Source organism: Eufriesea mexicana, unplaced genomic scaffold, assembly GCF_001483705.2.
Source record: "Eufriesea mexicana isolate 0111107269 unplaced genomic scaffold, ASM148370v2 scaffold8777, whole genome shotgun sequence".
In the NCBI taxonomy this organism is placed as follows: Eukaryota; Metazoa; Arthropoda; class Insecta; order Hymenoptera; family Apidae; genus Eufriesea; species Eufriesea mexicana.
This window is the reverse complement of record NW_016916521.1, coordinates 68702-83421: the sequence shown is the minus strand read 5'-3', so window position 1 is coordinate 83421 and position 14720 is coordinate 68702. Positions and strand designations below refer to the sequence as shown.

General features: G+C 36.6%; 1 protein-coding gene across 4 annotated transcripts in view; it reads left to right on the top strand.

Moving 5' to 3' along the window:
* Positions 1-3068: 3068 nt before the first annotated feature.
* The window catches only part of Pur-alpha (Purine-rich binding protein-alpha), a 29299-nt gene continuing 17647 nt past the window's right edge, over positions 3069-14720 (top strand). Inside the window, exons 1-2 of one of the 4 annotated variants that reach the window (XM_017907664.1) lie at positions 3069-3529; positions 5504-5554. In XM_017907664.1, coding sequence (XP_017763153.1) covers positions 3493-3529; positions 5504-5554 — 88 coding nt within the window. In that variant the 5' untranslated portion in view covers positions 3069-3492. Of the gene's footprint in view, positions 3530-5503; positions 5555-7001; positions 7559-14720 lie in introns of those variants that run through there. The other 3 variants (XM_017907663.1, XM_017907665.1, XM_017907666.1) reach the window with 3 other exon arrangements.

Below are 14720 nucleotides of genomic sequence, written 5' to 3'. Positions count from 1 at the left end.
TAAGCTGAAGTTTTCTCATTTGCTTCTTTACTTCTAAGTCTCAACAATATTTCTTTTTGGTGTTTCTTGTATGCTTCCTTCATAATCTCTTCATTATTTCAGTCATTTTTATACGATTCGCACAGATTGCACAAATCTTTTTGCGTCGAGTAGAAGAGAATATTAAATTTCTCATTTAAAATGATATTCCACCTTTGACCCATAATTTTCGAGAATTTTTTTGATAAATTATTAAAATTTAAATAATCTGAAGTTATGCAAATTCTTCAATTCATTTTCCATACATTTTCTTTCAAATCAGAATTATTAAAATCATCTACCATTTTTTTTTCCTTCTTTTTTTTTAATCAAAATGTTCCCAGTAAATTAACCATTAGGGTATTTTTGGAAAATAATTCACGAACTCCAATTTTCCTTCTGGAACGAAATAAAATATATCATTCAATTTTCACTGATTCTCTGTACTCATATATATCTATATTTTGTAAGGCTTCCATCCTCATAGCAATATAAGCACGCTATTGTTACAAATCGTTGAGCTTCCAGTATTCATCGAAAATCACTCTTCTCTAATCTTTGAAAAATTTTTCATTATACTTGAATCTGCATTTATTCGTACACATTTCCCTACGTTCAATCAATTCCCCGAATTTAGACATACATTTTCTTTTTCCTATCTTAGCGAATCTAATTTTTCTTTCTTTTCTAAGCTTCACTGAAGACATTGTGGTAGGAGTTCTGGTCGAAATCATTGACAGAATTTGAGGATGACTTGTTATTTATGACTGTCGACGGATATCATGGTATGCTGTAACCACGATCCACAGTAGAATCGGCACTATTGAAGAAAACACGAACGAGAGTGACTGACAGACAGTAACAGGTTTTGATGCATAAATAGATGGTCTTCCAAAGACAACTGTAGTTTCTTCATTCTATATAGGATATTCTACAGGCTGAATAATTTTTATAGCGTGAGGATATGAGTCCATTTCACGAGGACAAAGTAAAAGACATTATGCAAATCTCAATTAAATGAAAATTGTATCAACTCAAAATTTGAAGGAGAGATGATATGCAGTAGTGTGACTAGTACACTGTTACTGTACAGAGTAAGCTATAATTGATTTACTTAGCAGTTACAAGAAAATACTAAAAAATTATTTATCTTGAAACGTAATCCTTGCAGAAAGAAGGTATTGCGATGCATATTAATTAACAATAAGAACAGCATTGAAATATGACATTATTGCAGATTCGTTAGATAGCATCTCATTTGTTAAACAAAGTAAGTTACTAGGTAGAGAAATTAGTGTGACAGCTTGAAGCATTGAAATTCAGCTTACAATATTTTTGTAAGTAATGGCTCCATCGAGTAACACGATATTTTACTCGATGAAATGAAAATTGAAAATTCTTGACCTGTAATACTCTTCTTGCGATCGTGCGATTATATACTTATATATGTATAAGTATATTTATATTTTTGACATTATTGTCAATACGCACTTGATGCACATATTCATTTCGTGCATATGTTCTGAAATAGGATAACACGTTTCACTCATGAACATAAATGTATACATACGGATGTTGCACTTGTTACGACATAGTTCATGCTTTAGTTGAGTTGTGTCAAGTAGATCGAATACCTCAGTTTGCATATTATGTAAGTTGTTCGATAGATGTGGTTCGTGAAAAATCATATATATATACCCCATATCATAAGGCGAAACATACCTCAAAGATACCTGTATATACAAAACTACTGATCATCCAGACATTAGTAACATCAAGTATGATAATGATAATATTAATTATTAATATTAATGATAATGATAATGTTAATGATACTGATAATATTAATAAAACCATTATTACAACAGCGATAGAGGCACAATTGTTCCTGCGAAGCTTTAGATTCCCTAGGCATCATATACGTAATACACAATATCCAGGACGATCCATATACTGATAGAGATTCATTAACATCCAGTTACATTAAAGATAAATGTATTGTTAAATTAAATACGCGTTGCATCAATTGTGTGCCTTATTCCGCGGCTGCCATTTCTGTAACCATTTCAAAGCATTCTCCTCAGTGAGAAAACAAGGGCTATCGAATGATTTCTGTAACAGTTCAAATTTTGTGAAATCGGAAAACGATGAAATGGAGCTTTTTAAGTTCCACGATAATGGTTTTATGTGGGCATGCATACCAAATGGATACATTGATTTCTTCATACATCAACTAACATGTTCATCAAGTATTTACAACTGATGTGCATACGTTCATAAGCATGTAAGCATTAACATTGCATCTTACACGAGACATATTATCGTATACTTACATTTTAGTTGAATTAAAGTAAACGTGTAAGGAATAAATGTACTTGAATTTTGTTGTGTTTTTGCTTAAAAAATAATGAATAAAATGTTTCAATTAATTTACAATATGCTTAATTTATCCCAATTAAATGATTTAGGATTTCCTTTATAAGGAAATTAATATGCACATGTATATATATGAAATGTACGGTATATAGTTGGTACATGTATCTATAATTTACTTTGATAAAGACAAGTTACCACGATCCATTAAAAGTTATTAAAAAGTAAAATTGATAGAAAATCAATGTGTATTATATCATCGTACATAAGGTTTATCTATTAATCGCAATTTGTTATTGTTTCGATCGAGTGCAACTTTCAATTTCAAAAAATTTGTCCCAATACGCAGGCGCACAACGAGCCAATCAGTTAAAGGTCGAGTTACCGCAGCGCCACCAAGTTGGTTCGATAGCTCGAACGCAAGATGGACGTTAACACGATACGATACGATACGATACGATACGATGTGAAGCGAGATGCGAGCGAGTGCTGCCACCATTCGCTCGTACGAGCAGTTCGCGATTGGTTGAAGAAAGATAAAACGATAGGAACCGCTAAAAGGAGGAAAGGAGGGAGAGAGTAAGAGAATGTGCAGTTGTTATTATACCAAGAGAGAGGAATAGAACGGATTGTGTCGTGGCTATGAAGCAGTCTTATATAGATGGACACGCGCAGGTCACACGACGAAAGGTCAGGAGTGTGTGCGTTCGCATAGAGTAAGTGTAGCGGTATCTCACTCTCTCGCACCGCGACTGTGTTCGGAGGTGGAGCGAGAGTGAAAGACGAAGAAGCGAGCGAGCGAGGGCGAGCGCGAGTCGGGCCAGCGAGCGTGGAACGGTGTAGAGCGAGCGAGCGAGCGTGTGGTGGTGGTGGTGACGACTGGTGCCGTGGACGGACGGTCGGTCGGCGGTCGGACCGTGGTGTGTGAAGAAGTGAAAAATTCGCAAGTGGTGTGCTGGGTTGGTGAGCTGGCTGGTTAGTGGTGATATATCGGGGTCGCGCCACGGACAGTGCCGGGGATTTTTGGTCGTCTTGGGGCCTGTTGCCGAGACGTCGAGGGACGACGCGTGGAACCGAAGAGAGAGACCGCGTTAAAGAGCAATGTCTGACCGGGAAAGCCAGGACGATCAACCGCAAAGTAAGGATGAAGAGATCGTACGATGCTGAGTGCACGAGTGTTCGACATGTTTCGTATCGGACACGATTTCTAATACGTGTTGCAAATGTGCGCGACCCGACATCTTTCCGTGCCTGTAGCACCGTGTGCTGCGCCTCCGGTTACCAGGACCGTCTTTTCCATGAGCAAACGCAACGACCTCCGTCGCGGTTGACCCGCTCCGTTACTTCGCGCACGGTCTGTGAGCATCGCGGGCTCGTATACATCCGATCGTTCCTTTCAGCCCTCGTGGCGTTCTGTCAACCGCCGAAAAGAATTGCTATTTTTCAACGATACCCAGGATCCAAGATGGCCGGTCGCGTATCGGCCGAGAGACAAACCCTGTCCTCTTTCCTCCTTCGACTTACTCTCTCTTTCTCTCTTTCTCTCATCGTGTCTCTTTCTCTTTCTCACATTCCCTCTTTTTCTCTGCTTCGTGCTTTTAATTTTTTTTTTCTCTTTTTCTTCTTTTCTGTTTCTTTTCTCCCTTCCTCTTTTTCTTCCACGTCCACGGCCCTTGCGAGTTGAACATTCGCAACTTCCGATACGCCTTTCGTGTACCACAACGTCGTTTCTCCCAGGTGTTCCTTTTGAAAGTCGCGCTCACCGGGAACCGTCCCCTGTTGTCAGTTCCGTGTGACAGGCACCCTGACCGCACTCGACCAGACAACCGGAATAGTCCCGGGTGAACACGCGTGATGTAACTCACCGATCCACCTATCTGGCACACACGTATGTGACACACGCAGATCCACACTCAAAGCTAACCACCCACACATACATATGCTGACAGGCGCGCACACGCAAAACGAAGGAACCACGTCTGGCCACGATTCGCGTAAATTTCACACGTGCCATAGGCGATCCCCACCCCAGAAGTAGCTGGCTCTTGGCCTCGAAACGAAACGGCCACGGCGTGTATCTATCTCGACTAGTGATGGGAGTAATTCGATTATCGTTGAGAAATGCTCGACCGATGTGTGTCGTGATAATCGAGCGGCCATCGATATTCCAATGAGAATCGAAATTAAGCGTGTTGCATTTAACGCCTGAACAAACAATGATTACAGAATACAAATATTCACTAGGGACACGGGGCATCAATCAATATTTGGAAATGTACATTCGACACAAGTGCTCTCATAAGTATACTTGTTGAAATCGAGCACACGCGTGGCTTCCAGCTCGATGGGAAAAAAGGCAGTAAATTTAATCGATGTAACTGCCGTTGATAACGTGTAAAATTATGTAATACGTTCGCTAGATGGCACGTAAAACAGGAATTTATCAATAATTAAAGTGTATTGCGTCGGTAATATTTCCATATAACATTTACTTATTCACTGCTATTGAAACGTTCATTTTATTTAATAGTAACCTTTAAAAGTAATTAATATATATTTTTTTAAATACTCATAACATTTTTGGAAATATTATTCCCATCGTTAGTAATATTCGTGATTTGCATAGGCAATTTCAAATAACTCGCGTTTTTTCCTCTCAAATATCTACTATTTTTACACAAAATGTGGTTATATTTTTCATTTTGCGCTACCAGATGTAAAACTTCAAAATGTCGCGAACACGGTGTCGGCCTGCTTTCTTATTCCGTTTGTTTTATTAATGTAGTATGGAGTTTGGTTAGGTTAGGTTTGTTGTGCTTTTGGAACGGTAATATTTTAGTGTTTTCACGAGCTACATTCATACAATTCTAGATGAACGTTCAATGTGTAATTCGGGTTTTCTCTAGAATTTTCCAACGGTATTTGCCATGAGGTTATTACGATGTAAACGCTATCTAGTGTACGTTTTGTAATTTGTAAGCGGAAATTATTTTCGATGTCTATGGTTGACAATTGCAGCATAGTGCCGCACTAAGATTCATTTCATACGCACGCTACTCTTATATTCATTTTGTTCGTGGCTATTATTTTTAACGGTAATTTTATTTCGTAGGATATGGAAATCCAGGTGGAATGGATACTGGAGGGCCTGATTTCGACCCTGGTGAGTAAACAAAAACATAAAATATAAATATTACATAAATATAACATATTTTTTATTCGGAACGAAAAATATCGCAAATTGTTTGGATGACAATATCGTTTATACTACCTGTAAAACAGTCTCGTTAGCGTTTATCATATATATACGTTGTGTTTACGTTTATGTAATTCTATTACGAATGGAAGAGTATCCCTGGAAAATTATGTAACGAGTCTCGCTAATATTTCACTTAACAATATCGATCTCGAAATTATCGAGAGATGCCATAAGACTAGAGTCATAAATCTTAACATAGATTTAAACCTAAAGATAAACAATCTACATAGTGGAATATGGATGTGTTTTATTACTCGACGAAAAAGTATTATCTCGCTAAATTTTTACAACGTGCCACAAATATTTGTCAAATTTACGACCTAACCATAAAAGTCTCGAAAAACCGTAACAAAGTAGAAAACGTATCACGAGGTGTGTTTCAGTCCTCCCTGCATTATCTACACTCCAAATTGCAGATCTCTTTTTAGAATCTTCTCCGTACGATTCTCGTGTAGCACCTGTGTTACTCCAATTTTCAATCTGTCCGAAAAGCCACGCCATCACGTCGAAACCGCCTTCCGTGCCTATTCTTGTCAAGCGGGCGAGTCGTGTTGGTAACGCGATGCGTCGTATCGCGTGAATTTCGGAGCGTTCGAAACGGATTCATGGAAAAATGGAAGTCGAGGAGAGAAGGAGTAGAAGTAGCAGCAGGACGAGTAAGAGGAGTAGGGAACCGTACTAGCGCAGTCAGCTGGTCGTGACGTCACGCGATCATGTCGTGAAGCTGGGTTCGGTGGTGGGAGGTGCAACGTTGTCACGTGGTCGAGCGGTGAAGTCACGTGGCGCGCGTGGTTCGCGAACGCAGAAGCCGGTGCGAGGTGAACGCCGATTGGTCGCTACGATTTCACCACCATGATGTGCGCATTCCATCAGCATGACGGCGGGCTCCATGAATGACCGGCACGTCATACGTGTACGATTTCGTGTTCGACAACGCGTTGTCGTTATTCTCTGGATATCATTGCTTTATTCGGTTTCTCGAGCAACAATATGTTTCGTGTAGTCGTGCAACGAACTGTGCAGTATCGAGTGCGTGGAACCGCGATGACGGCGTCGAGTCAGCCAAACGCGATGTGTCATCGCAAGATGACGGCATTGTTACGTTGACGGTCTTTTTCACCCTGCTCTCGTTGTGACACATCGTCGCGACGATTTCTCTCCACGCTGCTCTCTTTTTTTTATTTCCTTCGCCTCTCGGGTTCCTGGTCACAACGTCTGTGTGTGCTTGTGAAAGTTTCGAATGGACTACTGTGCCACGGTGTTTCGTCCGTTCGTCGAACCGTCGTTCGACGCCGATTGGAAATCCTGCTTTAATCTTTTAGCGGTAAAGCCGGCTTGAAGTCCGTTGCACCGTGAAGATAGCGCGAGTCCGCGATCGGTCGACCGACTACGAGTCACTCGGGCGATCAATCGAGTTCTCCGCGACACGCGTGAAATCTGTGACTGATTCTCTCCAACGAACTTCGCGAGTGTTTTATTTGATTGGTGAACTTCTAACCTTTTTCCAAAGTGAACCACTGCCACTTCAGTGAGAATGTTTCCGTGTTTCCTTTATTATTTTTTAATCGTGTTCAAAAGTGACTCGTGTGCAAGTTTCGTGAGATTTGGACTTCGCTAATGCCCTTGATTTTAAAAGTACATTGAACTTGTTGCTTCCCAAGTGTTTTCATATCGTTACACGCGATGCTATGTCGGTTTCGGATGCATTTTAAAAAATGTCCATACGAAGATATTGAAATTTAAATTGTTCATGTAGTAAGGAAAAAATTTCTTTTGCTCTTTTTCCAAGTGTTTGGATAATCGGCACAATGGGAGAAATCGTAGAAATTTCGCAAGGCGATGCTCAACAAAACGCAGTGAATGGTTGGGGCGATACTATGGGCAAAATACAGTACTGGTGTCCTGAAGGTAGCTGTTACTCAATAATCTTGGTAGTTTGAGACTCGTAATGTGCCGTAATAGTAATAAGTATATAATGCATTTGTCACAAATATTGGATGATATTCGTAATTTATTATTGTTAATTTCATTTATTCTAGTTTTTCTTTTTTTAAAAAAAAAAAATAAGAACTATTTGAACGTCATTAATTTGTAACATCTGTATCTTATAAAGGACAAATCTGCGAATTGTAATATTTTAGTCGTATTTCAAAACTGATTCGAGTATAGTAAACATTGGCAGGTAATTTTGAAATGTTTCCTTGCTGCTAAAGATAAAACTTAAAAAGCTAGCTTCGCTAGTCGCTATAATCTATGCAATTAACAGTGCGTTCTACACAAGCAATGTTGCAAAGCCGTAGGTAAACAGATTATTATTAACTTTAGTTTACACTGCATTATGAAATACGTGCTCGGCGTGTTCGAATTTGAAATTTTAAACCCGTTCGAAACACGATAAAAATAGCCAGGTTTAATTCACTATTTTACTCTATAGCGTTTATGCTAAAAACATCCCTAGGAATTTTATACGGATGGTCTAGGTTAGGTCGCGTGACGCAAGACCTGAAACTAGTTGACAGGTCTCGTTTTCTTAAACGTTGGCATTTTAGCTGCGACTAGGAGGGAAAAAAGGCTCTAGAAGCTGGTACGCGAACGATGCGTCGCGTGGATACGCTACTGAAATATTTGCTCGATGATTCAGTAACGGCGGTAAATGTTAAGAAACTTGAGATTAAAAATAGCGGGTCCGGACGAGATGAAAAAACTTACGCCCTCCGCTCGATTTTCGAAGGCAAAAATATACGTTTCGCAATGACATGTTTAGTGGGAAAAAAAAAAAAGGAAAAAGTAAATGAACTAGAAATAAATAAAGAATATTCGGTGTCATTTTTTTTTAAACTAGCATAAAATTATCTGTGCAACTTGACGAATCTTCGTCGCGTTCTTTATCGGCCGCCACGTCTCTCACGGAGATAATTTACCGACCGTGAGAAACAGACGAACGCGGAATTCGCAGAAATCCATTGGCGCTTTCGTCACTTGTTCCAACGAATATTGTAGCGAAATCAAACGATCCCGAAGCCAGCGTGTTTCACGCTGGAACGCGTACACAATTCGTTTCGCACCATAGAAACGCCTCGATTCGTGGATAAGTCGGTGAAACGGGAAATCGAGTCCGATCTAACCTCACATTCGCTTCGACTCCCGAGGTTCATTGAAATCTGGCCCTAATTAATGCTTGCTACGTCAATGAGTTTGCTCCTTGATTCTGCTTGAATGTATTGTGACGCTTTAGATCGGCAGTAGTTAGACTTTGAACAGTTAAAATGGCCGGGACAAGACGATAAACGTGTCGTTTTTGAATGTTGCCGAGAATTTAAGGAAGTTTTTATAGGGAATTTAACGTAACCTACAAATTTGTCACTAGTGGATGGCCATGTTTTTTTTCTCTACTACACTACACGATATTAATCTGTCAATGTGTACATGTTTATTATTTATCTAGTCGTTTTTTTTTTTTTTTTTTTTTTTTTTTTTTTTTTTTTTTTTTTATTAGGTAAGAATAATTATGAAGTAACGGAGGAAAAAAATTCGTTTTTCGTCTGATTTTCTTATTCCATGACGAAACTGTGATTAATCATGCTTTGGCGTTGATAACAATTTTTTATAAATATCGATTGAAGCACGATTATTGCATGACGTAAAGGTTGGAATTTTCGCGATTCAAAAGCTGATTGTTGATCTCATCAGCAGTTTTATTGGTTCTTCATCTTTCTCGAATTCTTCGAGATATCTGATACTCGTTTCCGGTATATGAATCGATTTTGATTCGATTGTAGGTTCCTATTGAATTTCAGTTTCCTTTCAAGATCGATGAACTGTATTTTCATTTCTCACTTTAAATGTTATTATCCCTCTTATTTAAGTTCATTTTTCTTATTTATTTCACGAATTCTTCTAAACATTTACATTTATAAATTCAGATGAAAAATAAAGAAATATCAAACAATTAGAACAGGTGTACAAAAATAAAACTAGATTACAAATTACATTGTCATAATTCATTTTTCTAATTTACTATTAATTTCTCCTTAATTTTTCCAGTTTCTTTGATTTTTCATATTACATAATTTTTTTTGATGTTAAATTTATTCGTTTATTTTTAACTTATAACTGTTGATGAATTATAGATTAATTGTATTCGTCCAGGTATGATATTTAGTTTCAGATTAATATAATTCTTCCACTTTAAATAATGGTAACTCCATTACTAAGTAGCGAAATAAATAACTTGCAAACAGTCGACAGAAATACCGAGAAACGTATTGAGCTCGAGGGATCGAATCGTGGTGTATCGCGAGAAAACCTGTAGCTCGGTTCTAACGGTACAAAAATTCAACGTGCTCGTGTCCATCATGAATCATGCATGCGCACGATGCGTTCATAGTGCACGAACCATCTTCTCTGTCTATCTTGCACGACCACCGATGCGTAATGCAAAGGTAATGGAGAGAGGAGAGAGAAAGGTAGTCATATCAGGCAAGACACAGTTAAATACCGATGCAGTTGATCATATTCAAATTTCCCTTGAAACATTACGAATAATTCTCGCGAATTTCATCCGCATAAAAATTTAAACTTGAATATTCCTCGAGATTTACCTTTAGAGGTTATGAAAGTTATGGCTGGTCATAGCGATTATATTTGGAAACGAAGAAGTCGGAGATATAAATGTGAATCTGAAACCAAAATTTTGTGGAGAAATAGAGACAAATATATATTTTTTATTACGTTTTTAATATATTTTACGTGTTACATAGAGGTTAGGTTTGGGTTGATGTTACATGGAGGTTAGGTTTGGATTGATGTTGCATTGAGGTTAGGTTTGGGTTAATATTGCAATCCCCGATTTGTTTTTCTATTTATACGTGATGTATTATTGCTCGTTAGATATATTTTTTAATTCTTCGAAAGTCTGAGATAGATTGCAGCGTATAACCTGAAGTGGGCCCACAGCCCTAAGTCGTTAAGTGGTGGCGCTACTCGACAGAATAATTTACGACCTCCCTATATCATATTCTACCTGTTAGGGCCTAACAATTCTGATTTCACCAAACCATTGAATATTCTACAAATTGTGTAACTACTCGGAAGACCACTAAGTCGATGTTCAAACTAACTTACGTATCGTCTAATTACACGATAATTCGCATTTTTCATATCTCAAAATTAAAAAAATTCCTCGATTAATTTTTTTAATATTAAAAGTATCTATCTTAGATTATTTATCCGATATTTATACTGCTTTAATTTGATAAAAGTTCAGAAATTAACAATCTACGCCTATTTCTTTCATCGTTTAAAATATTTTTAATATTATAATTTTAATATTAACACTTTGACTGCCATGCACTTTTTATATGGCACGCTCTTTTAGGGGGCCACGATAAAATTTCCGTTATTTTTGTGATATAATGATGAATTATCAATCACTGTGGGAAAAAAGATGGTGCAAATTATTAACGTCTTGTATTCAAAATTTTCTATTTATCTACGTTGTTCAAATATTAAAAAATTGGTTAGAATAAAACAAATTTTTATTAAATTTAAATATTATTAAATATAAATTTAAAAAATCAGTAGTGCCAGACAATGGTGACTATGGCAGGCATCGTGTCAATATTAATTTTTAATCTTTTAATTTTAACATTAATATTAATTTTTAATCTTTTAATATTAAAAATATCTGGTACTTTAAATTACTTCTTTCGATATCTATATCATTTTATTCCCAAAAAATTTTAAAATCGGTGAAATATGTTTCCCTACGAGATCACGCGTAGATCATACGGATCCCAGATCTCTGATCGATCCTTCGTGCTATACATAGGCGGACGGTAATTACATGGGAAATTTGAAGTATATCTCTCAGTGTTCGAATTAGAATCATAATCGCAAAGGCTGAGGAAATTTTCCCTATTGATGTTAATCATGCGGTTTCATGCGATCGATAGGGTATTTAGATTGCGTTAGGGCATGGCGTTTCTGAGTTTACCACGTCAATGGATATTGCACAATCTGTGCAGTCCATGAACTGGATGCACCAATAAGCTAATTTTTTGAAATTAATTTTAGCCCCTAACCTAAAACCTAATTTATTTCGTGATCTTTCCAAAACCTAATCTTTCGAAAAATTACATCAATAATACAACATTCAAGTTAATTTCCCATTTATCCAATATTTCTAAAAATTTTCGTTTCATCGATTTTTGCATTTAATCAATTTTTGTTTAATATTTTTCATATCTCCAAGGCACTGAATTTTCCTGATTTTTTGAGAATTTCCAAAAATTTGTATTTTTTCAATTATAGTTATACGTATTGACTTGAGTATCTCGCAGATTTATCGACTGCTTCAGTGCCGTTTAAAATTAGCTAGCAGTGCTGTAATCGATCGTAACGTATTTGCTTAATTAAACGCGATAATCCTTGTATACCTAATTGTGTAATTCGAATACGTCATAATGTCATAATAATTACTCATAGTGTTACACGTATCGATGTCAGCGTTGCATACTTTAACGAATTATTATCTATAAAAACTATCGTGTCTCGTATATTTTTAATTAACATAAATTGCATAGTAATCGATTCGTCGTTATCATGGTTATTTATTATGACTGTTATTCATCGTTATTACGTTTATTATAATTGCACATTCTTTCTTTCACGAATTTTTACACTAACAAAATACACATTGAGAAGCTATGGCTATTTCTCAAGTTTGGATAGGTCAGTGTTTCCTCTAACTCCACTGTTAGAGGAAGCCATTCAAAATATTACAGCCCTCGACTCTTCTTAAACTTTCAAGATACTGTATCTATCTCAAAGCTACCAAAACACCTCGTTCAAACGTTTCAACGCTAGAGTTTCATACTTAATCCGATTTAAATTAATGAAAGAGGGATAGAATAAATTTCTGAAAATTGAATCCTTTGCACACGACCATTTATTTTCTGGCTAAAGAAGAGTAAGAGTTCAAAGATTTTCTGCTACAAAGCTGACGATATTATTTTGATCAATAAATAAGAAATCATGTAATAACTAACACGTAGAATTATTTAATTTCGATTATCTTAATATCGTTACGTTATTATTAATTTTATAAATTAATTAATATAGAAATTTCGAAATTTTATCGGCGATAAAATGGCGACTGAAGGGCGCTTCTAGAGTGCAAAGGGTTAACCCATTAACCTTCTAAACAGATTCTAAAGATCGATGTTAATTAATATATTAACTCTTTGCACTCAACGATTGTTTGGCCGAAGAAGGATAGGAGTTCAAAGATTTTCTGTTACAAAGCTGACGATATTTTTCTGAGCAGTAATAAGAAATCGTATGATAATTTTAGAATTTTTAAATTGTAGAATTTTTTGATTTCGATACCTCGCACACCGTTGCATTATCTGAAATTTGACATATTAATGAATATCGAGTTTCAAAATTTTATCAAATGGCGACTGAAGGGCGCCTCTCGTGCGCAAAGGGTTAAATTTAAAATTACCCAGTGACACGTGGAAACGTCGAAGTAAAATAATTCTACGTCTTAATTTGCATACGATTTCTTATTTATCGTTTTAAAAATATCCTCGACTGTATGGCAGAAAGTCTTTGAATTACTATTTTTCTCTAACGACAAAATCGTCGTATAATCGAGTATAAAAAGTTAATAAAGTTCCAAGATACTCCATTGCTCTGTAATCTCATATGTAAATTGTAAAAGAAATCGAAGCTGACGAAGTTAACACGATCAATTTATTTCGAGCCAATGAAAAGGATTGAGAAATGATCGTTGGATCAAGTTAGCAATTTTGGAGGGAAATTTAAAAATTGGAAGCAACCTTAAACGCTTCAGCAATCGAAGTGTACATTCAGAAATATCAGCAGAGCTATCTTAACAGCATCACAGACCCCCGGGCAAAGCAGTGCGCCGGGGTTCTTACTTATACAACCACTCATAGGAATAAAACGTAAAGGGTCGATAAAATGAAATATATATTGGCACTTTCACTGGAATCGTAATTTAAATATTAGAAAATTCATTGTATCGAAAAATCGATACATTTGCAGTCGATAATTTATCATCCCTTTATTCTCATATTCCTAATATTTCTTAATTAGCATTTTACTATTTCTAGTATTAAAAGCTTCAAAAGTATCAAATCCTCGCCTTTAAAATAGGAATAAAAATCATAAAATTGTTTTAAAATATTTTATATGACTCGTAAAAAAATTTTCTGTAAATTCGAGATTAGCGATTATCAGAAATAGAGTTCGAAATGATCCAATTTCATGTCAGTATTAATTAATTTTACTATTAATTAAGTTTATCAGTATTAATTAATTTTAATAGTGCAATGTGTTTATAGTTCGTGGCTAGGGATCCCTAGACTCGTGTGTTAATACGGCCCTGATTATCAGAACGTTCTCATCTAAAAATTCCAGTCGATATACTGACCCATTTTTAGCAACTCGTGACGAACATCTGTACAGCCAATGCACCTCGAACACTCTGTTTTTCGATAATTTACCTAAACGAGTTTAATTTAGAATCGAAATCGTTTGGAGTAATTCTGAAAACTGTATAATTCTCAGAATCCCGAAAGTCTCTGGGAAAGTGAAACATTCTAAATTCTAAATTTGCATCTGGATACTCGACGTGGCTCGCGACCAATCTTTACCAGTCCAGCAAACCACAGAACTCCCAATTCCGTAGTAAACATCTCAGAATTCCTACGAACGCGATTCCCATTTCCAGGCGATCGGCAGAACCCACGACAGATCGCCAGAAACCTAACAACCTCTCGAAGAATCCCCGCCACGAAATTCGGGCCTGCATAATTACCCATCCCACCTCGGATCATCGAATCATCAGCTAGAGAAAGAACCATCGAACAAATCACTTCACAAACTTGAAAATTAACCTCGTGCACTCGAAACTTAAAAATAAAAGCAAGAAAGAGAGATTTTCAATCGAGATAATTATTCATCTCAACAGGAATCATCGAATCATCGACTGGAGGAAGTAAAAGTTATCGATTAGTTCTCTTTCGAAGATTGGACCACA